The sequence below is a fragment of the Ambystoma mexicanum genome, chromosome 6q, assembly GCF_040938575.1.
Source record: "Ambystoma mexicanum isolate Mex_15411 chromosome 6q, UKY_AmexF1_1, whole genome shotgun sequence".
Lineage (NCBI taxonomy): Eukaryota > Metazoa > Chordata > Amphibia > Caudata > Ambystomatidae > Ambystoma > Ambystoma mexicanum.
Genome location: NC_090937.1, coordinates 719,827,005 through 719,850,899, shown reverse-complemented (window position 1 = coordinate 719,850,899; position 23,895 = coordinate 719,827,005). Strand labels below are relative to the sequence as shown.

The 23,895-nt window shown below is 44.2% G+C and overlaps 1 protein-coding gene across 2 annotated transcripts in view; it reads left to right on the top strand.

The window, feature by feature from the left end:
• TTC29 (tetratricopeptide repeat domain 29) overlaps positions 1–23,895 on the top strand; it is a 1,778,411-nt gene that overhangs the window by 1,442,451 nt on the left and 312,065 nt on the right. For both annotated transcript variants that reach the window (XM_069631241.1, XM_069631242.1), the window contains exon 10: positions 10,026–10,257. In XM_069631241.1, the coding sequence (XP_069487342.1) occupies positions 10,026–10,257 (232 nt within the window). The remainder of the gene's footprint in view (positions 1–10,025; positions 10,258–23,895) is intronic.

The window sequence follows — 23,895 nt, the reverse complement described above, 5'->3', positions numbered from 1 at the left end:
ATACATTCAAAAAATCTTCTGCTTGTGACAGAGTGTTAAAGAATTGTGTTTTAATTCCTTAAATCATTCTGAATTTAGCTTGGTACATCATAGAGTACTGCTATTGCAATTTTCAAAGCTGATGTTTCACCCCCGTGTAGGATTTGCGGGTTGACTGTACCACATTGGTGAAGTCCAGGTTTATGGAAATCGTTTCTCCTGAAAGTGCCTCTTTTTCTTGCCAGTCTACAGAATGTTATCATTGTGTCTGTAGTTGAGAATTTTGGCAGTGATCACACAGAGGTTGGGCATTGGCAGGGAGGAGGAGGCCTCTGGCTCCGGCCTTGTTGCCAGCGCTTGATACGCTCTTTCCACTATAAATATCAGGGCAAAGGCATCCGGCTCACGGCATGCTCAACACAAATGTCTCAATGTTCACCATTGCAGTGGACTCTGCAATTCCCAGAATCCAAATATTATTTCTTCTAGAGTGTCTCTCTGACTCTTCTTGCTTGGCAGCAATTATTTTCACAAGACATCTCAAGCTCCTTAACTCGTGGCTCACTGATGAGTTTGCGTCTTCCACTGTTGAAATGCACCACTCAGCCTCATTTAGACATTCCTAATGCTGGTTAACTCTCCACCTTACTCAAGTGAATCACATTTTCTTCCCCGCTTGCCAATATTAGTCTTCAGCTCCGCAAACATAATCTTCACCTCTGTGTCCATTGCACCCAGAGGTTACACCAAGCACCCAGAAGGGGAGCCCACAGTACCACCATGGGAGGAATCGCCTACGGTTCTCTAAACATCAGGTCCAAAAGGCAGCTTAGGCTGATTAATGTCTGATTTACTCATTGCTGGATTCTTCGATACCCTTGAGGCTAGACTGCCCTATTCCACTCCAAATATTAGTCTCACTACCACCCGAGCATTGAGGTTCACCCTGTCTCCTTGCTCCTCCAGCCCAGGGAGAAAAGTGACATCTTGTCCCCTCAGTTTCTCCTGAACTTCCAACTATCACTTCACATTCTCTACCTTGCTCACATATAGCTCATGAGGCTTGGTTCACTTCTCCCCCTTCACCTTTGGTGCTCGGTAGGTCAGGTACTGCACCCTTTCAGTGCTATTCTCCCTGCTTTGGGGATTTTCAGCCGCATGTTTGTTCCCAGGTATTCCTCTGCCTCCAAGGCTAAGGAATCAAGCGGTTGTATGGGCTCCCATTTTACCCCGGACAGACTGCCAGCTGTGGCTCCAGGAGTTATGGTATCATACAAACACCTTTCTTTGGACCTGCGATTCAGACCCTCTCAGCCCTGATCCACGTTCATTATGCTGACCAGGACAGCTCTTTTATCCGCACCGATATGCCTATCGTGCGCTCCTTGCATCCCAGGGCTTCCACAGGTACCAGTGTATGCAGCTCTTCTTTACCTCCACATTGCCCAGTGGTCTGAGGTGATCCAGGATTCTGATGCCTGGATACCAGACTTCGATCACCAAAGGCCCACAAGTTCCACTCTTTCCTTTCAATGAGGCTTGTATGCCCCCCTTGGTCCCAATCTTTCCTGCCAACCTTCAGCCTTTCAAGTCAGATCACCATTCTACCCCAAGGCCTCTGATGAACGAGGGCCAAGGAGTCACGCTGCCTTCCTCCTGCTCACTCCAGGGGAGAGACAGCCCCTACACCATCCCAAGTGGGGGAGATACCTACTTCCGCTCGCTGCACTGGCCTGGACTGACCTGACAGAGCACCTACTGGATGCCCAGCTTAGCCTTCCTGCCCATATTACTCAGAATATCCATACACACAGGCGCTCCCCCAGGGACCACCAGCCAGTCCACTCCTTGGTCAGGACACTTCTTGAGTCAATCCCCCAGAAGCTAAACACTGACCTTGGTCATTGGTGGGCCTTCAGAGGGAACAGTTGCAGCCTGCTTCTCCCCAACTCCACCTTGTTCAGGGGCTCTGCCCCTCCCAATGCTCAAGATCGGACACACAGGCTTAAGGGATCCAGCGATCAAACACCTGCTCAGGCTGAGGTAGTTTGTAAGGATTATCTGGCAGGGTGTAATGGAATTCTCTGGTGCTCCACAGGGGCGCCCATCTTGCTGTAGACCCCCTAGCGCCCCTCCAATCTTGTTCACTTTTTGTGGGATTGTGGGAAGATGATGGATTTTTGGTCAGACATAATGAATTGAACAAATCTAGTGAGTAGTTATAGCCTGAGGAAGGACTCTAGGTTTGCTCTGTTTGGGCGAGATTGCTTGTTGACTTCATAAGATACTTGTAACATAAAAGGATTATGCTTGAGAAAAATGCTAGGATTGACACATTCTTGGATCTGTGGATTTTATTTAATTACTTATAGAACTAGGGATACGTTGAAAAACACTATGTTCTGTGTGGAGGATCACAAGGAGGATGCAGACTCTCGAAGGACATTTGTGAGGTGTATTTATTTATTAAATAATAAAATGAAGGCCTAACTATCCCTATCGCTATGGGGTATTCCCTCCCTATATGAATAAATAAGGTGCTTGTCAGTCATCCGTGAATGTCCAAAAGGAATATTTCTGCCGTCCAAAAGATAATGCTTATTGTCCCTACCACTACCTTAACAAACTAAGGTTAGGAGAATGACTCCCTTCTCCTGAGGTATGCTTCATGCACTTCTCTTCTTAGTCTTTAGGCTTCTTATTAATATGCAATTTTTAAATAGTCTTGTGTGACTCTTATTATAAGGTTGTATAGCTCACTTCTGAGAATGTGGACTTTACTTTACTCTTTAGAGACGGCTTTCCTTGACTCTGGCCAAATCCTTAAATAATTCTTAATGGGTTTTGCATAAGCTGGCAAAGTATAGTTTCCGGGATGAATCATTTCCTGGAGACTTATTGTTCAGCTTTTCCTGGCCTAGTCTGTCTTTAGTTTCTTTATCATAGAGGCTTCTCTGGCCTTCAATGCAATATATTCTTTCTCTGTTATATTTCACTCATTGGCTTTTGATCGGGGATTAACTTTCCCCTCTTTCCAGGCTAATGGTATCCCCATCTTATTGATCTCCCTCTCAGGGATGTCTGTTATTCTCTTTCTTACGTTATGGCAGTTCAATTTTATCAACTTTGCTTCCAAGCTGTTCTTACTTCTACTGAGACGAGTTACTAGTGGTACTCCAATTCTATTGATCTCCTTCTCATGGACGTCTTTTATTCTCTTTCTTACATTAATGCAGTTAAAGTTTCTTAATTTTGGTTCCAAGCTTTTCTCGCTTATACTGAGATGAGTTTCTTGGAGCATATCAAGAGTCCCTTTTGGCCTCCTGTTACTCCTGTGTTTCCCGTTACCTTGGGAACCTCTGCAGGATTCTTATGTGCCAGGGATCTTCTCCTGTTCTCCATCTCACGTTCGGCTCATTCTTACTGGCGTCCTCGCCGTGCGACTCTCGCTCTTTCGCAGTATCTCAACGGGGAGTTGTGCCGTTTGCTGTGGCTTACCCAGGGCAGTGTCAGCGTTGTTGCACAAGCAGCCTGCCCACCACCACGACGATCTTGTGGTCATGCCAACACCGAATCTTTGAATCCAGTCTTCTCTGCTTTCCGTCTCTCGCACATGCCGGACTTCCAGCATTTGTTTTGCTGGTCCAGAACAACTTTGGATATCTATGGGCTCCGCGTTCCTCTACGCTCCTATTTGATATGTAAAATAGTGCCATCTATGCCATCAAGTGAATTGGTTTAGGGAGCTCCTCACAGGAACAGGAGTCCTTGTCCCCTAAGGGGGGAGTCTCTCCTAGTGCCCAGATACCCTTGTCGGGTGAGGTGTGCTATATAAGTAAATAAACTAAACTAGTGAGGTCCCTCATGTCTCAACCTCTAGGGAGGGTGTTGCAAAGCGGGCTCACCTCCCTAGTCTCACAGGGGGGGCTCCCCCTTTGGGAGAAGGGACTAATTCCCTCAATTTGTCACAGCTGTCTCTATGCCCTCTACTGTCCGATCAGCCCTTTCTGTGGAAACTCACACTGTGGATGTTCATCTTCTGTTTGTCCTCTAAGTGTAGTCTGTGCTTTGTGACATCCAGTTAAATGTTTTGTGTTACCTGAATTTATATTTTCTTTTCGCCTCTAGGGGCTTCATGCTGTAAGGATTACAGAGAATTGATCTGTTCCTAACTGATGTAAAAACAGAACAAAAACCAGCATGTCTTGAAAACCATCAAGATGATCAACCAATTTGGAAATGTGTAGGGACCTCAAGAAACGTGTTGCATATGTAAAAAATGTTAGCCAGTAACAGTGACAGTTAGAAATTGGTGATATGACATAGGAGTGGCTTTCCCTTGTATTGTAATTGCGCCTCCACACATTGACATCACCCCTATCATTCAGCTCCACTCTCAGAAGTGACTAGGGACATACAGAAACGATTTATCTGAGGTTATATATGCCTAGCATTGTTATATTTTGTCACAATGTAAACTTTTGTAGTTCTTAATATTGCAAAATATAAGGACATCTAGCACATCCTTAGAATACAGTGCGGAGGTGTGGGGGGTGACTGGTCATCATGAACTAGTGCAGTGCATCATGGTTATTATTAGATAGGAAGTCCACTTTATGACATTTTGGTGAGCCCCCATAATTTTTTCCTTTGATTCTGTGATGCACTGCCCATTTTCCCCCAGTTAGTCACACCCTGGTCTCTCTGGGAGCACAACACTGTAATGTGTGTGCCTCCTTGGAAGTCATTATGGCCCTCACAGTAACGGCTTCTCCAGTGCTTCCACTTAGTCTCCCTGAGCGGTTAACCTTGCCCAGACACTGTGCCTTGCCGCTAGTTGATAGCATTGACACTTTACTTTTCCTGCTCCTTGAGAGATCACTACAATGATGTCTCTGATTCATTTAAATCCAGTAACCTGGCACCTGTACTCTTTGTTTGTTAACCTGGCTTGTGTGTGCGTGTGTGTGTCTGTGGGGGAGTGACAGGCCATTACCATAAAGAGACATGCTGATGTGAGCTCTAGCCAAGGACTCACAATCGATCTCTGGATGGTGTGACAAATCCCCGGATGCTGTCACTTCTCTCCTAGGGGGAGCCCCTTCCCTTGAGGCCAGAGAGGTGAGGATGCTACCCTATAGTCGCGCTGGGGGTGGTACTCAGCAGGTGGATCTCAAGGAGACGGAAGCCCCCTATGGGATAAGTGACGACCTGTGGAGAACATGGTTCCCTTAGCCCACCTAACCCTAACACACCTTCCTACCCCCCTCCACCAACACTTTCCCTAGTGTTCCTATATGCATCTGTCATGCCACCAATATAGGAAGTACTGGCACAAGAAAGAGTGTGGACCCCTCAAGGAGAATTTATTCCTTAAGTACTGAGACGAGGGAGAGACCAGTTGACTCACTGGAAGACCTAATGATCAGTACTGAGATGAAGGAGCAGTGCAGAAGCATATAGAGCACTAATGAGAATCTGAATGAACTTTTGTTCCCGAAAGTGAATAGGGCAAGAACCATTTAAAGCTGAAGCATGAAACCAGAAAAGAGAGAGAGAACCTCCCTGGAGGAACCGCGAGCATGGGGACGCTCGGCTCCAAGAAGGACTAGAGCAGTTGCAGGACAGTTTACCAGGCAGGCAGAGAGTCTCTTACCTGGTCCGAGGTGGAAGGAACATCTGGTGAAGCACAGCAGGAGACGTCCTGGCCAGCCAAGCGGAAGGATCACACAGTTGAACGTGCACCCACTGAGGATTTGCGAGTGCTGCGGAGATGCCCCAGCATGCTGGCAGAGCGGAAAAGCCTAGAGAAGTCTGAAGCATAGGGTGGAGGTCGCCCGAAACCGACCATGCCGAGATGGTAGAGACCCTTAAGGTTCAAAGGCTACTGGGGAGACTGAAGGGGGAAGAGAAGGTGCTGGCGGATGCTGGAGCTACGATATTGGGGCCTAATGGAAGCCCCTGGGGTAGAAGCTAAGACCCCTAGTGAAAGGGAACTGCAACACGAAGGAGAGAGAGTCCCACAGGTCTGGGACCCCCATCCTTCTATGAAGAGTAATCTAAGTCATCTTCATAGTCACAGTATCTAGCAGGATAGCGAACCAGGTCTGCAGCACCAAAAGAGAAGAATCCCACGGGTTTGGGACCCGCATCCTCTTATGAAGATCAACCCAGTCATCTTCATAGTGACAGTACTGGGCAGGATAGTGAACCAGAACTGCTGCACCCAGTCAGGAGGAACGCACAGGTCTGGGACCTGCATCCACAAGATTGTGAACTTGTGTGAAATAAGAACTTTTGAGGTGCAACGCAAGCCAGGGGAATGGACCTATTCCTCCCTGAAGATTCTTGGCTTGACCTAACCCAGAAAACCTTAATGAAAGCAGGAGCCTTTTTGCAAAGCTGAGTATGTCAGACAACAAAGAGCTACTTTCACTAGCTCCACTTCTTGGCTCTTACCTGAATTCAGACCCTCGCAATTATTGAGAATGTTGGATAATGCGTACATAAGAAAACCTGCCTATTCCTTTAGAAAGGTCAAGTACTGCCAGAGGCTATAGTTTGGACCTTTAACTGAAGAACAATGGTAGCTGATCATCCAACCTTGTCATCCAGCCCCCTTCTCACACAGTGCCACTTTAAAGATAGGTGCTTTATGTAGACTAGACACTAATTGAACCTTCTGAATTTGTGATATTCCTCAATCTTATCTTTGCTTCTAGAAAGATGCTGCTTTGGGACTTGGTGTATGCATTGAAATATCCATCATACCCATTACTAAGAATTTCTGAAACGCCAATTCTACTAACTTCGTTTCTGCTTAGGGAAACCCCATCTCTTGTAAAGAAGGCATGGTTATCAGAAGTATGACAGACACAAGGAGTACAATCCAAAGGTGTTTATTGAACAGTATAGGAGTGAGAAAAACGCCTAATCTAAACCTAAATCTAAGTTGGAAGCAAGCTACGACCATCAAAGTAAAGGAAATGCTGTCCTAGTGGTGTCATGTCAAATCAAAATGGCCTATACTAATAAACCTATTGCCAAATCCTACTCTATTTAACAAAAGGGTTTGGGACAATGATATGTATAACAAAAGAGTGTAGTGCAAACTGAAATTTCCAAAAGGGTTTCGGTAGTTCAGGACTGCTGAACTAGTGCACTCCCTTCCCCACGTTACATTATGGGACATGGCAGAACAGTGGCATGACTGAGAGCACCCCTTGAGTCTTCAGAAAAGGTAGAATCCCTCGAATCAATGTCTTTTGCTTGGCATCACAAGACTTCTCCCAAGCTATCACCATGCAGGATTCCACTCTTCCCCGGTTTTCTTGCGATACCCCTTAGTTGGGTTCACCTTTGTCTTTACACCACTGTTAAGTCACTTTATCAAAATGCGGAATTCACTTTCCCTTGCTTTTAATTGGCATCCCTCCGTCGGGTTCACTGTAGCCTTCAAATCACAGTTAACTTTACCATTTCTACTAGTTTATAACACTCAGGAGCTCTTAATGTCTTTTTAAACAAATATTTGGTTCACTTTCACCGATTCACTCAGGTCCCCCTCCTCCTGGCTCAGACCTTCCTCTGTAGGCAGTTCTGGCTTCCCTCGATTGGGCGCCAGCCTTAAAACCGCTAGCACCACACTTGTTACTTTACAATCTTTCACGCTTTGACTTCAAAGTACTTGCCAGTTCAATACAGAGACTTCCAATAGGCGATCGTGTCTTGCCGGGTCACTCTGTTATATTGTAGTAAGTACTTTTTCTTTAACAATCAGGCTTCTCTTTCTCATGGCTGCCGTCCTACATGCAACCCACAATACTGGATACAGTACAAAGGTTCATACCGGCCTCCTCTCCCGAGGCCTTCTGGTATCTGCAGTTCTTAGTTAGCATCACAGGGCTAATAATTCCTTAGGTTAGCTTTATACTTTGTTTCACCTGTTTTCAAAGATTTTCGACTGTCCGAGGGGGGGGGCTTGTACCCTTGACTTTACCCTCGTATGACCACTTTGACTATTCACCTCCTCTCTCAATCTCGTCATTCTTCGTTCTTGCTACAATGTGCTTTTGCTCGCGGTTTCTTGACAACCCGACGAGCACTTCAAACGTTAATGTCCTTTTCATTTATCAACACAAGCCGGTTTCCCATTTCACTCACCGGCAGCGGCTGATAGTTTATCAAGACCTTCTGTCTAGTCAAGGCTTTTGGCCCAGCGTGCTCTCCTCCTTTCAAGTTCTCCCACCGCACATGAAGGAGGCACTGCTGTGACCTCCTGCATTAGCAGGGAGTTGCCCCTTTGGGATTCTGTGGCAACCTTCACCCACCGGTGGTAGGACCGCAGACTTTCATTCGCCTCCTGGTCCCATCTGCTCTGCTTCCATGGTCGTGTCGCTTTCCTGGGATTTCCTGCCCTTCCGTTCTGGTGGTCTTGCTCGCTTTGGTTGCCCTTCCCAGCCTTGCTCTCCGGATGCTCTCATGCACCACCTTTTATCTCAATGGGAAAAGTAACAGGATTCAGGTGTGAGTCATTAAGGTTAAGTGCCTGACCCTGATGTTGGGACATGTCAAACCGACTGGCTGTGTGTAAGTCTGTCTTTCCCTGAAGCGCTTTGTCCGTGCAGCAGAGTGTGTGTAGGAAGGGGGGGGGTAAAGTTCCTAGATAATACATGGAACATGGAGGGTTTATAGGGAAATGAAAAAGGGGATAGCGTCTCTCCTCCGGGTGCCCCACTTCCATTCCACAGGGACCTCTCATCCAGGCGATCCTCCCGCACTGGTCCACCCCGGGGGTCTGGATCCAATAATGATGGACGTGCCCCGGGTACCTGGATGACGGATCCCAAGGGATTGGTCAGTGAGACACCCTTTGGTTTCTCACACTCTCAGGAGTACTTAAAGTCTTGGAAAACCTCTCAACTCTTTTTGATAGACTGCCATTTTCTGCAAAAGCCAAATACAGCATTGTTAAACATGAATGCTGAAAAAAGTCTCAATCTTCCCACCAATTTTCATTGAGGAATGGGCTTGTCCCAATCATTTATACAGACCGAAATAACTCCTTCATAAAAATGTAATCCACACAACTTCCAATCATCTTTTATGTCCCCTGCACTCTGCCATAATTCCCTACTGCAACATGTGGTCATATCAGTCTCCCCACACCCAAGACCAAATTAAGAAAACTACTGGCACCTTACACCTTTTTAAGGCATTAGGAGGTACAACTTCCCTCTTTCTAGGGCCTCTTGGCCAATGGCAGAGATTGTGGCAACTGTTTCGGCCAGCAAAGCAATCTGCCATGGCCCTGGCAAAGCCAATCCTTTTTATGGTGTATATATCTAGCTGAGTATCACATTTCAGGATATTGACCCCACTAGATTAAGGCATACAGCCAAGCACCTCTTTTTGTTCTAAGCCTGCCATCCACTCTCCTAAATCGAACTTCCAGATATGTGTCCACACCATGTCTGATTGATAGGCCTGGTATATTTAAACCTGTAATATTAATGGAATTTCACTGTCTGCAACTATTGGGGCATTGTTTTCAGATGCACACCAATCATGGATGAGCTTGCAACATCCTTTTAGTGTGTGTGAGAGAGAGAGAAGTGTGTGTGAGTGTGTGTCTGTGTGTGAGTATGTAAAATAGTGCTTATTGTACTACAGAGATGCTAGAATTCACTTACTGCAGATTTTTCACTGGACCAAACGCCAAGTCTGTGAACGTGCGCACCTGCTACCTACAGGCGCCTACACCTATGACATCTTTGTGATGTCCACGTGCAAATGCAAAGACTTGCTCATGGGTATCTCAGCGAAGCTCCAGGTATCTCTAGCTGAACACTAATTTTAGGCTTTGTGAATCATGTATAAGGTAGCAGGTGCACATCTGAGATGCTCACAGACATCACCCAATGTGCTCCAGTGAAAATGTTCGAGAGTCAGGCCCTATGACTATATTTCAGTTGAAGAGTTTGCAATTTGGGATCATGTGCGAGGAAGCATACATTTAATAGTAACATTTTTTATTGCTTGTTTAGGGAAACTACGAGAAAGCGTGTGACTATTTTGCGGAAGCTTATGAGACGGCAACCAACCTGACAGATCCTCTACTGCTGGAAGTAACTCAACTGCATTACGGCATTGGGCAGGCTCATAAAATGATGGCGCCGTATTGCAGTCATACAGAGGTTGCAGATCACCCCTGCATCAAGCTCCTGGTGGCCTGGAAAGAGAGCAGAAGTGGCATGTTCGCGGAGCCCGCGCCAGCTGGTAAGGCATTGGGCGACGAAACGCATTAGTGTTGCATTTTCTGTCACAGCAAAGCCGATATCCTCAGCAACGCGTTATTGGTCGATTTGATGAGTGTAATCTGATTGGACCACTTGTTTGCAGGTAGATATTTTTGTTTGAATTCTCTATTACGGTGTTGCATAAGACTGTATGTTTAATATACCGAACCAATGATGCGTACAAAGCAATGGACAGATTGCAAAATGTAGAGTTGTCCGCTGCCTAAACGGAGAATCCATGCAGTCTTTCGGAGCGCGATTATTTGCAGCCTGCGTGCTTCAACGCCATTCAAGAAAGTCAGAAACACGTTAATCATGGCCTTTTATTCATGAAATGTTTGTTCAGTCGAACGTCACACGTTCTCGGAAAGGTCTTTCAACCTGGACTTTAAAGATTTCAAGAATGCATGAGGGGGTTTTTGGCTTACACACCGTTGTTTTCCCCGAATTGTATTGTGCCTGGTGAGAACATACACTCCGCTCCATAGATCGCACCTTTTATCAACACTGTAAATAACCGCGCGTACAGTTCCATAACACACTGTAATGGTTCGTTTCAGGGGAGTTGCTAGGTCTGGAAAAGACCCGGGGCTACGCTGATGTCGGAACTGTTGGGACTGAGGGCTAGCTAGTCTTTTGGCTGTAGCTCCTGAGATTCTATATGGGGCTACAACCAAAAGATCAGGGGCTATAGCCCCTAAGCCCCCCCCTAGCAACGCCCCTGGTTCGTTTTATTCTGTAAATGCATTACGACAGTGTCAGCCTCATTTTAAACAGGGCTGCAAGTTAAATGGCTGTGGAAAGGTGAGATGCCATGCCTTTACGCCTCCATTTGTCGCCACACCCCATTTTGTGACCAGGGGAAGCCACGCCGACCTGCTCCGTCTTGTTAGTGCGTCTCGTTGTACGTTTACGTGAGATTTTCATTCATGTGTGCAATAAATGGATTCCTATGGAATCTGCGTCGGTTTTTCGTCTTGTCAAAACCAGGCAGATTCCAAATGGGATCCATTAGTAAACGCTGCTGCAAAGCATATCTGAAGGTGTTTGTTTTCACGAGACAGCGAGACAGAGAGGAGAAATGAAAGAGTAAAAGCAAACTCGCCTCAATTGTACTGCTTCCTTCCCTGCCTCATGAATGTGTACAATTGGATGCAGGGGACCCAACAGCACCTAAGTGCTAATATTGGTTGTCCCCGGCATTAAATTAAAGTTTGTAACAAAATGGCCTGTAAGCGATTCTGGTTTCATTCCAGTCTTTTACATTTTCATAGGTCTTGTTGCTGTGCTCTCACAGAGCTCACTAGGAGGGCCCGCTCCACTCCAATTTTGAACAGAATTGAGCTATGGTTAAGCACTAATACTGGGTTATCATCTTTGTACATATCAGCTGTGCCAACCACAGTAGGAAGCCATCTATATAGCCACCTCAGAGGGAGTACATAGCGCATGGTCAGTGTTACATTTGTCCAGATCTTCATGGTATGACGCCTGCATGAGGTCAGTTTCTCTGGATATGTATCACCAATGACAATAGTGCTGCTGCAGTATTGAGTGGCGCACAGCGACTTCAAGGAATTGGATGGTACCGAAACAGAGGTAAAGAAGGCAAGGCAATGGAGTATAATATGCCCAAGTATGGATACGGCAAATGATAATGAAAAGAGGGTCTATATGCTATAAATGTGATAGGGCCGTTGTTGGGCATACGGGTAGGATAAGATTGCTCTCTGGCCAACAAGAAGAACGGACAATGGGTATCCAATAATAGCATAGTCTTGAAAGGGTTCTCGAGGGGTTAGGCACCATCGGTAAAATCCTTGTTAATACCTACCTTGCTTTTCTTCTTCCTTTATTTTCTTCCCACTGTGAAGAACCTTGGGATTCAGTCAATCCTCCCCGGGGGGGGGGGGGGGGGGGATATTTCCTTGTGAGGCTAGGGAGGTGGGCCCACTACACGATATTACCCCTATGGGTGCCGGGATGTGGGACCTCACTGCAAGAGACTCCCCTTTTGGGGACAAGGACTCCCGTTCCGTTCAAAGGAACTCCATGAAACTCTTTCTGGCAGGCCAACAATAACATCCAGGCTTCAGAGAAATCCATCAGACCAAATCATTATTTGTTATTGTGATATTAGACCTAACATTAAACTTGAAGAAACAACTGATAAATACTATAAAGAAGAGAGGTGAGCGAGTATTACTGGTTGTTCAATGGTTGGAACCCAACCAAACTGTGATGATGATGAAGAATGAATGAGCAAGGGAGAAGGCTCCACAAAAAGAGAGAAAGGCCTTTAACACTCTGCTGTGGAGCACACAGATGTCTAATATAAAAATGAAAGGACGACTACAGAAGAGTTTTCAGATCTGGGAAGTTGGAACCAACGAGGAGGTGGAAGCCGCTGAGAACCAGGAGATCCTCTGTCGGGAGGGTCCGGACAGTGGGCATAGCTAGGAGGCACGGAGAGAGCAGACGTCCAAGCCGTGCATGGCAAGAAAAAACCCTGATGAAGGTGAACCGAGTGAGCAGTGGCATGACCCGTGGGAGATGGACTGTCCAGTCCAGAAACAAAGCCAAGACCACTACAGTGTTGGCTACGTGGAGACACGAGGAAGAACCAAGAAGATTCGGAGTGAACGCAGGAGCTGTTCAGATTCTCGAGTGTTGCCACGATCCTGGCTAAAGACCCGGTGCGCTAGCCTGTGAGAAAGAAGGTAATGGGAGGGGCGGGAGACCTGCAATGGGATACAGGGATCAAGAGCGCACTCAGTCTACTCGTACCAATTAATGGACAAGTACCCATAAGAGTGAAAATAACTCTGGGACTCATTTTACTCATCTCAGTGAAGGTGTAATGGTTTATTGAGATGCCACCCTCAACACAGGGAGTTCCTTCCCTCCCTACTCAAGGTGCCACGCAACAAACTGTTTAATGGATTATTTTATTCATCTTTATCTCCAATTAATCTAATACCCCTTGATTGCTCCCCCTGAGCTGCCAATGAGCCAAGAACTAGGCCGGTGTACAGGAAATATATATGTTTATTGGAATTATATGTTAAGACAAATCGCACAAATTACATCTGCCACTTTCTTTGTAGCTCATAATCAACTTCTTGTTACACAAATAAATCACACAAATTAATTGGGGAAATGCACAAATCACAGTACTTTATCTCAATTTCAGTTCAAGAAATAATTAGCGCTGGTCAGTGAACACAATTACAAATGTAGTGCTGCGCAATTTCAATTTTCCTGCACACTTAAAAGGCTAGCAGTTTAATTTTACAAATTTGTGCAATGCATATGGCAATTATTATTTCACCCACACTTTCACTAGTGATCTAGCGGTTTGTTTTCAGACCCGTCACATCATACTTTGGTCTGGGTTGGGGAAGTCTGACAGAAAAAATAGGATGATTGAAGCATTTTGGTCCCCCATCCACTAAAATGCTGGATAGCAAAATTGGGATGATTGGAGAATTTTGGATTTCAGACCCCCTCCACTTAAAGGCCTGTGTTAGGGGAAAGTTGACAAAAAGCTTGGACTGATATAAGAACAAAGACACCCCTCTTCCTTGAAGAAGTGAGGGTCAACAGGACAAAAAAGGATTACCAAATGAAATGATAGGCTATAGTTTTTCAGCACACACTGGGAAGTGAGCTTTGTTAACTTCGAAATTTTAACAAAAATCACCCCATAGTATTCTGCCAAAGGGAATTAATAAAATTTATATTTGTAGTTAAATGGGCTAACAATCTACACAGATTTGCCCTCCCCCACCCGCATTTCAGGCCCTCTGGTAAGATAGGGTAAGGGTCTGGTTACACCACTCTCAAGGATGGCCCCAAGCACTCCACCATAGGACCCAGTCAGCTTTTAGGACTTCCCAGAAATAGACCGCTCCACCAAGATGCACTCTCAGCAATCTCTTCTGGTGTTTCCTTGCAGCTGTCAGATGGTATGTTTCAGCAGCTCTCTTGATGATAATTTTAAAAGTGCCCCTTCATTGGTGATTTTAGTGCATTCCCTTAATATAGCAGCAATGACACCATCAAGTTTACAATCCAGGGGAGTACCCTGCAAGAGTTCTCGCAAATTGGACTGGACAGTTATCCTTCTTTCTCCTCCTAACTCCAGCCCATCTCTAAGGATTGGTTTAGGAGTCTGGAGCAGACATATGGCAATTCCCATTTGTAATCGCCATTTGTTCTCATGTCACAATTTTGGCAAAAACTAGTTATGCATCAAAAACTTTGTGATTTACTAGTAACTGCCATAATATATATATGTTCTGCTTCATCTAATCAGGGGGAATTAAATAAAACAACAGTCAGGTCTGCACCTTTTTGCACGGCCATGTGTCAACTTTCTGCCGTTTTACGAAAAGCATAATTGTTGGAAACAGACAATTTATTATCCATATTCCTAATTTCACCCTTCACTTGTTCCCCAACTCTTAAATTCTTGATATATTCAGATCAGCTAGGAACCTAGTTTAACTGGCCATTACAATTTCCTAAATCGCAGGTGGATGAATGTCATATCACCAGATTTGCCTGGAAATTATCTAAAACATGACACACAAATAAAGAAAATCCGACGACTTATGGTTTCTGAGAAACATTTGTAAATGATGATAGTACTTTTAAACAAAGGGAATCTTCAAATGTGCAAATATGAGCTTCCCTTCCTCCAGGCCATTTGCCTCTCTGGGCCAGCCTGTAAACAGAGTTTTTATTAGTCTCTTTGTGTTTGGAATTTGCTGTTTGAAATTGCAGTTTCTGCCGGCCTGTTTTCACACCTTCTTCTTACATTCTGGTCATGCATCAGCCAAAAGAGTTGACTTGGATATCACTGCCTTTAGAGACAGCAAGTCTAAAGGACACTTGGTTTCCACACCTTTCAGGCAAGCCACATTTTATTTCTGTTGTATACCACTGGGATGAGAGCCAGGCTTTCAATTGGCAGACTTCTTTGTGACATTTGTCCCACAGCAAGCAAACCAGGTTTTCCTTGGGCCCAAATTAACTTTTCATGGCAACAAAGTGGGCTTTTCTTTTCAGATGTTTTTCTGATTATTTTGCATGTGAAGCATAATTTACCTTACTTTTTGTCAACACGCACCATGTATTTTCCCTGACATTTTTATGTTAGCAGGGGTAAATTTTTCTCATGTCTTGCTTTAACTTGCAAACATACATGCAAAGCCGTTTTTGTGTCAGTGTTTAAAAATCCAGTTTTTCATGTGAAAGGGGCCTTTGAATTTCTTCTACGTTTGTGAATGAAAATGCTGTTTTTCCTTTTGTAATGACAGGTAGGCCTTTTCACATGGCTCTTCCTTGTGTTACTTGCATAAACCCAACAGTCTGCCTTAATAGGTCAATTTCTGGTGTGAAGGTTTTGTTATAAGTGCTGGCCGGTCATTTTCCCAGTGGGCCCTTCAGTTCGGTTGGTTCAGGGCCTTTGATTACACCCTACAAAGGGTCAAATGCCCAAAAGAAGGAGAATCCCAGTGGAACCTGTCTTACTCATTATAACAAGACAGGAATTGAACAAAGGAACAGATACAATTGGTTGGGCTGCTATATTCGCCCCAATGAGAAAGCCAGTTTATCAGACCAAGAGAATGTTCATATGAAACATGTTGTTCAAGAGGAAGTAAGGAACCAGAGGAATACAGAGAATCAAGATCAAGTAAAGAGGAATTTCTGTTCCCTTAAAGTACTGGAGAAAGGGAACTTTAAAGAGACACTTCAAGAAATCAAAGTACGAAGGGATGAAAACACAGACAGAGCGTTGAGAAGATGTTTCTCTACAGAAGGAAAAGGGGAGCTGGAAAGGTGGAAAGGTCCCAGAAAGGAACTGAATAAGTTAATCCAAGATAAAGCCAAGAACTATTTAAAAATCATCTACTGGGGCTGTAAACGCCTATCCAGGAGATGAGTCATTCTCCAGGACTTTTTCTTTTAGTGATAGGGCCAGTATAGATTAGCTTTGAGATGTAGGACAGACTGTTTACTTTTTGGACTTCACTATTGACGACAAGCACCCTAGTTAGTTTTGTTAGTTAGGGACACCTATAGAATAAGGATAGAAAGGCTATTGTTTAATACTTTAAATAAACCACTTGCCAAAAAATGGGTCTGCATCCTTCTTCTGACCTAACACACCACTCTTTTTGGTCCTGCAGCATAGTGACAGATGTTTTAATCCCCTTCTTGCTATGGACTATGGGGATGCTGCGATATAAAATATTTGATTGTCAGCAACAATTGTAACTATTCACAGACGCCGGCCACCCAGTGTTTTATTTGTTTGCAAGCATGCATTTTAATGCATGGCTGCTGGCCTATGTGGGTTTGGGTGTGTGCTTCTATGTGTGAATGTCAGTGCCTGTGTGTATTTGTAAGTAGTTATGTTTCATGTATTTCTCACAGTGTACGGGCGATAGTCAATGTTCGGAAAGGCATGTTTGTGAGCATGTTCAGGCATTCATGAGTACGTGGTTGTGGGTTGTGGACGATCAGATGGACACAGAGTTTGTCAAGAAATTTTAAACATGTTGTGTTTTCTAACTAAGATGCTCATCAGTCAGGGTGAATGTGCAAGTCTATCCACTGTCCAAATCTAACCTATCTGACCCTACCACTAATGTAACTAAGGACAGGAGAATGACTCCCTTCGCATGGTTGCTGTGTTTTGTCACAGGATTTTCTATGTTCTTTCTTACACTCAATAGACCATATGCACATAGTCTCTTGTTATCTTCTGGATTCAGTTCTATAACTCTTGTAAGGGACTGATTGTTTTCCTCTCCTCTTTTATGCCAACAATCCAACCATCTCACTTTTGTATAGGTTCCTTCTCTCTTTCTTGTCACAGCTCTTTCATGTATGAATTTTGACTTCCTGGTCTCCTGAGTTTGTTTTTTCTCTTTCTCATCTTCGGGACCTGGCTCGACATTTCCCTTTTCCCAAGACAAAAAGCTTTCAACTCAATTCCTCTCCCACTTTGGGTATTTCATGTAACTCTGCTTTTTATGAACTTGATTGTCATTCCTCAGTTTATTTCCAATCGGCTTGTCCCAAAACTTCTCTCTATTACATATATTCTCTTTCTTCTCTTCGGGAACTGGGGTGACTTTTCCCACGCGCACATTTTCAATTCTATTCCTCTACCACTTTGTGGATTTCATGTAACTTTCTCCTTCCTCTGGTTCTTTCAAATCATGTTCTCATTAGTACTGGGACAAGTTTTGTTAGAGGTATGAGTCCCTATTGACTGTCTGGTAACCCCGTTCCCCGTATTACCTTCTGTTCTGTGGGGTAACGTCACCTGTACCGGTAAGGTCTTGGAATCTTTCTGTTTCTTGACTCCACGGCACACTTGTCGCACCGTCTGGTATGCATGCATTTTCTCATCTTCGGAATCAAACTTGCTCTGTATCTTGAGTCAGGAGTGTTTTTCTTCCATCAGTGGTATATGTGCTGTTCTGCAGGCGGACTGCCCACCGCCGTTGCTGTGTGGTCACGCCACCATCAAACTCTCTCTTCAATCGTGTTGTGTTTTCTTCCATTCTCATATGCCGGCCTGCCAGAGTCTTTGGCTCCATGTCGGAGCTCGACTGACTTATGCTGGCTCTATATTCTGCGAGAGCTTCTCATTCCACTCTGCTACGCACAGGGCCTTCCCCTAATTCTCTCTGCTTTCTGGCTTCTCTCGGCTTCTCATTCTCTCTTGGCATATCATTCCTTTTGAGGATCCTTGGATCAGTCAATTGGATGAACTGATTTAAAGGGATAGTCTTAGTTTCATGTTTTGAATAGCATATGTTCACTTCATCTTTATGGAATTGATAATCTTCCATTATGTTAAACAAATTCATGTAGGCCATCACTTTGAGGGCATCAGGGAGTTCATCACAGGAACGGGAGTCCTTTTCCCCAAGGTGGAACTCTCTCGTGGTGAGGTCCCACTTGCCTCGACCCCTAGAAAGGATTTTGTGGCATGGGCTCACCTCCCTAGCCTCGCGGAGGGTGGGGGGGGGACTCCAACTTGGGGAGAAGGAATGCATTCCCTCAAATCATCACAGGGTGTACATGGAATTGATGTAGGTGAGTTTCAGAGTCCATTTGTGTATGATAGGAATAGAAGGATACATTTTAGCATGGGATCATATGAGGGAAGCACTGAGCCATATGGTGGGAGTATCTGGTTGTTTGATGCGAGTACCTGATTATCGTGCATATCATGGCAGTACCAGGGTATATGATGACGAAACCCAGCATATGAAAGGAGTTCTATGGTATGTTATGAGACTAAACCACTGCATTAACCTCCCTCAAATGTGAGTTCCATTGTTTTTTTTATTTGGTTTTAAATTCAAGATTTACTTTAACTTTCATGTAATTTGAATGTTTTAATTCCCTGGTAGTTCACCCGGACAGTGAGGCGTTGATGCTTTCTATTGTTATTTTGTTTTCAGCCCAGGCACTGGGTCACATGATTTGTGATGCTATTCCTTGGAGCCACACATGCTGAGTTGCAGCACGTCCACAAGGCAGACTTCTGTGTCATGTGCAGTGCCGGCATGCCCAAGATAGGCTCACCCATCCCCATACTGGCCAGATTTGAGCATGTTTCCTGATATTATGTCCAATTAAACATGAGTAGCCATATTTTTATCAGTGTCCAGCCTCAGATGGTTCTGCCTATATACTAAGCCTGTTCCACTCTAATTACACTGTTATGGCTGGGCCCATTACATCCCTGGAAATGAAAGTCGTTGCAAATTCATCCCCATAAGGAAAGAGTTCTGTCTGGATCCCAGCACCATTTGACCGCCCATTGAGATCCTAGCAAATTCAATTTCAGGCACACTCTATGGCCTACTGATTAACACAATGTTATTTAGTAAAATGAAACCCAGTAGAAAATAGGGCTAACATCGGTGGTGCTCTGTTTGATAATGAGCTTCTAAGTTTTTATTAATGCCGGACTGATAGTTTTAAGATTATCATGTGAAAGCACTCTGCTACAAAGGGTGCACTGTCGCTTTTATATATAAGCCAAATCCTCAAGTTACTAAGATCCTGGCACCAAGAGTGCCGTGTCTGGTGCACTTAATGTTAAGTGCACATTATCTTCAATTCTCGCCATCAAGTTCCACCTGATCTGTAGACCTCCAAAATCCAAAGCAAACTTTATAGATCAATTACTAACAGCGGCAATCTTGGAAGCACTGATATCCCGCCCTCATTTGTTTTAGTGAGTGATCTCAACTTTATGTTTGACATCCTAAATCACAAACATTCTGATCTGCAGTTGTGCTTAAAGAACTAGGCCTCAATAATTTAATAACATTTCTGACCCACAAAGCAGAGCGCTTTTTAGATCATTTATTCCTGTTTGGATAATGCAACTGGCAAATCAAAGTGCAGTTTATGTGGTGGAGTTATTTTGTTATACCTCAAGAAATGCCCTTTGTTTTATCTTTAGCAACCACAAAACACACACAACCTAACCTTGACCAAAACACTGGATCTCGAAATGTCAGCAAACTCTACTGGACTGAAGCCCAGATGACCCCCTCTGTTCATTTGAGCTCTTTAACGACAGACTAATAACCTTTGATCTCATTACCCTGATGAAAGCCATCATAATAAACACAATCTCCAACCGATGTAGGATTTGTATCTGAGCTAAAAACTATTCACAAAAGAAATGTGCAACTGGACATACTCGGATGTGCATATGATGTCAAGCACCAGAATGTTCGCAAGAGGCAACTCTGAGTGTAAAACAATGGCGCGGAATGCAAACAAATTAACATTTGGCATCAAGGACAGCATTTTAACTGAATGTAACAAAGGAATTTTTTGTAGTAGGAAATTAACATTTCTCTAGCAACAGCTACAAGTCTTGCATCTTTACATTTCCCACTTTGCTGGCCTTTCTGTTTGTCAGACAACAGGTAGAAAGCAGAATGGACCTCGTCATTGAAGTCTCCTGTGGTAAAACATTGATTAATCTGAATACCTCTCCGTATATCTTTCCACCTGTGATCTCGCTTTCTTCTCAGATCATACCCAACGACACAGTCATATAAGCATTAGAAAATGCTCAGGATCGCTAATGGCCGTTGCTCTGATAAGTTGTTCATACTTGAGAATGCATTCAAGTCACAAAGGAGGTAGTTCTTGAATGTGTGCTACCTTGGTGAACTAAGAGTGTGCACAAACCTCAGACTAGATTACGACTTGGCCCCTCTAAAAGATGTGCACCACACTGTGGTATGCCTCATTCAACTCGTCCCTCCCCCCACCCGCACACACATCCCTGCACATCCTGAGGAACCTGCATTGACTACCTCTTCAACCAGACATCATGTTCAAGACAGGTTACTTCACATACAAATTGGTCACAGGTGAAACACTGCTCGGCCTAGCCCACAAACTCACCATCTCTGATGCCAACACAACACCAGAATCCACTGCAAGGCGGGTTTGGGAGGGGAATAACAAACAGGCCTTCTCCTGTTATGCAGCCTGTCTCTGGAATAATTTGCCAATGCAAATCGGACTGCCTCCCTACATCCTACCATTCAGGAGGGAGCTGAAGTCTGCACTCTTCAAGGAACATCTTGCCAATCATTGACTGCTTTTCCCAACTCGTATTCTCTTCTGCGGCACCTCAGCATCACCCTTCACCTGTCCCATCCCAGAAACCCCCTCACCCTACATGCAACCCCTCTGTGTATGACCAGTGTGCACCATTCTGTTTCTTCCCAGCTAGGATTGCACTTTAAAAATCACTTACAAAGGAGAAAGGGGAAGGTAATATGTTTGGGGAAATGTGGATTCTGTTGCACCCTCTAGTATTTTCTTACTGTCTCGTTTTTTTACACACAATTCCATCTTCTCTTCTTCCAAATTAACTCCATACCATCCGACTAGGTAGGTTTGTTCAGCTTTAAATGCCACCTTAATTATACCCAACGTCAAGAAATAAAGAATGGGCACAAACATGCTTTTCTGTACCACCATAACAGACCAAGTCAATATGCGTATGCAGTAGAAAGAAGTTAAGAAAACAGGTTTTCACTCTAGTAATTAAAGCTTTTGTGTATGGCCCTGTTCGCATTACTAAAGCACCAAAGTGCCTTCATCAGGCGATTGATGCTCTTTAAAAATCCAACTGATCAATATAAATACAAAATATAAAAATAACTATTCTATCTGGTCAAATGATAGCAATATATCTTTATTATGTGAGTCTTAGACATTTGTTGGCAAAACCTACTATATGGTGCTCGAAGCTTGCTAGTTATTGGCAATACATTGGTGCATGGATTAAGTGCTCGCAGCGCCATTCTACTACTCGATCAATCCGACAACAGCTTCAAACGCCTCACATGGGAATTCAACATGGCCGGCATTTCCTGCACCTCCATTACTACCCTCGAGCCAGTACATAGTTGGCCCTCCAGTGACCTCACATAGGTGTTAGAGATAACAGCTGAACACTTGAACATCTGAACTAGCTTCTAATCAACCAATCATCGGCATCTTCATTTGTTTGTGTATGGATATGTGGATATGTTTGTAAATGAATGTGCGTCTTTATGCATATGCTTGTATGTGTCAGTTCTTGGTTCTATGCCTCTATACGAGTGTATGTGTGTGATAAGGGCAGAAGTGTCTATGCGTGAGTGGTTGTCTTCATGTTTTTGTGAGTGTATCAATGAGGGTATGGACTTATGCAATTATGTGTGGGGGTGTGTCTGCGTGCGTGCGTGCATATACCTCTGACAGTGGGCCTGTAGGAGGACCTTATTCTGTGTGCATGTGACCGTATATACTGTTTGTGAGGGCATCTGTGTGTGTGTGGGGGGGGGAGAGGGTATATGTGCTTCGATGCATCTGGCCTGTGGTAGAGCAGTCATTAATCATAGTGGCATACTGAGTATGGGGACAGCAGAAAGAGACTTTTAAATTGCTTTCAAATTGTTTTTTATTACCTAACATTATTACAATTAAGTCCTAATTGTTTTAGTTATCTTATCATATGTTTTTATCCATTTGGACTATTTGCACAATGTATTACATTATTAATTGAATGCTTCTTGTTAAAGTAAATGCTGAATTTCGTTTGTATTTGTAAATGAATATTGTCTATATATTGAAAAAGTTTTTTATTCAACTATATTCAATAAAAAAAAGACATGTATGCAAGTAATCATATTGGAAATGTATTGGCAAAGGTTGAGAGACTTGGGCATCTAATAGCAATACCTTGCATGTAGTGAAAGTGGCTTGGCATGTTATGGCATGTGATGTAACACATGGTATGTGGCCATGTGCATAGTATCCACATTTCTGGTTTATGAGTGTAGTAACTGTTCATTTCCTGGCACCATTTGGGCAAATGGTGCCATTCCTGATCTGCAACAGCGAAGCCCCCTTTATGGTGCACTCCAATCATACACACGTATGCTCATACATCCTCATATATGCATATCGTACACCTGTGAGCTCAAACACAAAGTCACAAAGGCACAGCCCAGGGCACACAACCCAACCACTTACTACCAGTACCAATAAGTACTTTACACGAGGCTAGCTGTACCAGCTGGCTTTGCCAATGCTTACTTGTGCCACATGGCTTGGTGCTGAGCCCTACTTTTAGCGAGTACCCACTCTTCTGTACTTAGTGTCTGCCACTCATTGATTGACATGTCGCATTGAGACTGCCTGGCCAATCAAAGTATCTTCAGGTCTCACATTAATATCTGAAAGGAGACCCTGCTATGGCTATAATTTTCAAACAGTTTATCGACATCAAATTGGACCCTCTTAGCTAGAATGGGTGCTCATATGCTGAAACTGTGCTGTTATTACTGGTGGCAATAGCTGAGCCCTTTCCGGCTGCGGCGCTGATTGTGCAGTAGTTAAGAAATGACGTTATACTGCGAATAGTGTGCTGGGCCCTGGGCTTAGGCCCGACGCCTAGGGTGACGGTGTGCAGTATACACAGTGCCGCTGCTTTGTGTGATCAATTCTTTGCGCCCTGACAAATCTCTTGCTGCAGGTAATTATGAGGATTTAAATAGCGATTAGCAGAACAAACCTTTCCTCCACATGCAGAAAATACTATTGCCTCTCCCTGCACAGATACATTGTTATGACATGCAATAACTACTTGAATATAAAGGGGATTAATAATTGAAAAGGTGCTAACAAATTAGGGCCATCATTAAAAATAGACTTTGAGCCATTTTGCGGGAAAATCAGACGGTGGTAATGCCGGGCTCTTAGGATAAAGAATTACTGCATTAATTCTGCAAAGTGAACTTATTGCTTCTATCCGTCTCCGGGTCCCTGGAGCATTAGGAGACAGGGAGAAGGAAGCGATGGCTGCGTTCTTTTGCACGCACAACAGCTCTAATATTTCCATCACACTTTTACTGCTCAGCCTCAATAGGGCCTGGCATGCCTGGCTGGCTGTGCTGGGGCAACGCTGGGAAATCTCGCTCTGGTATTTACGCTGCCTGGCCGCCTCAGCTGCATTCTTCATGTTGTCACATTGCTCGGATCTCATTGTGGGCGC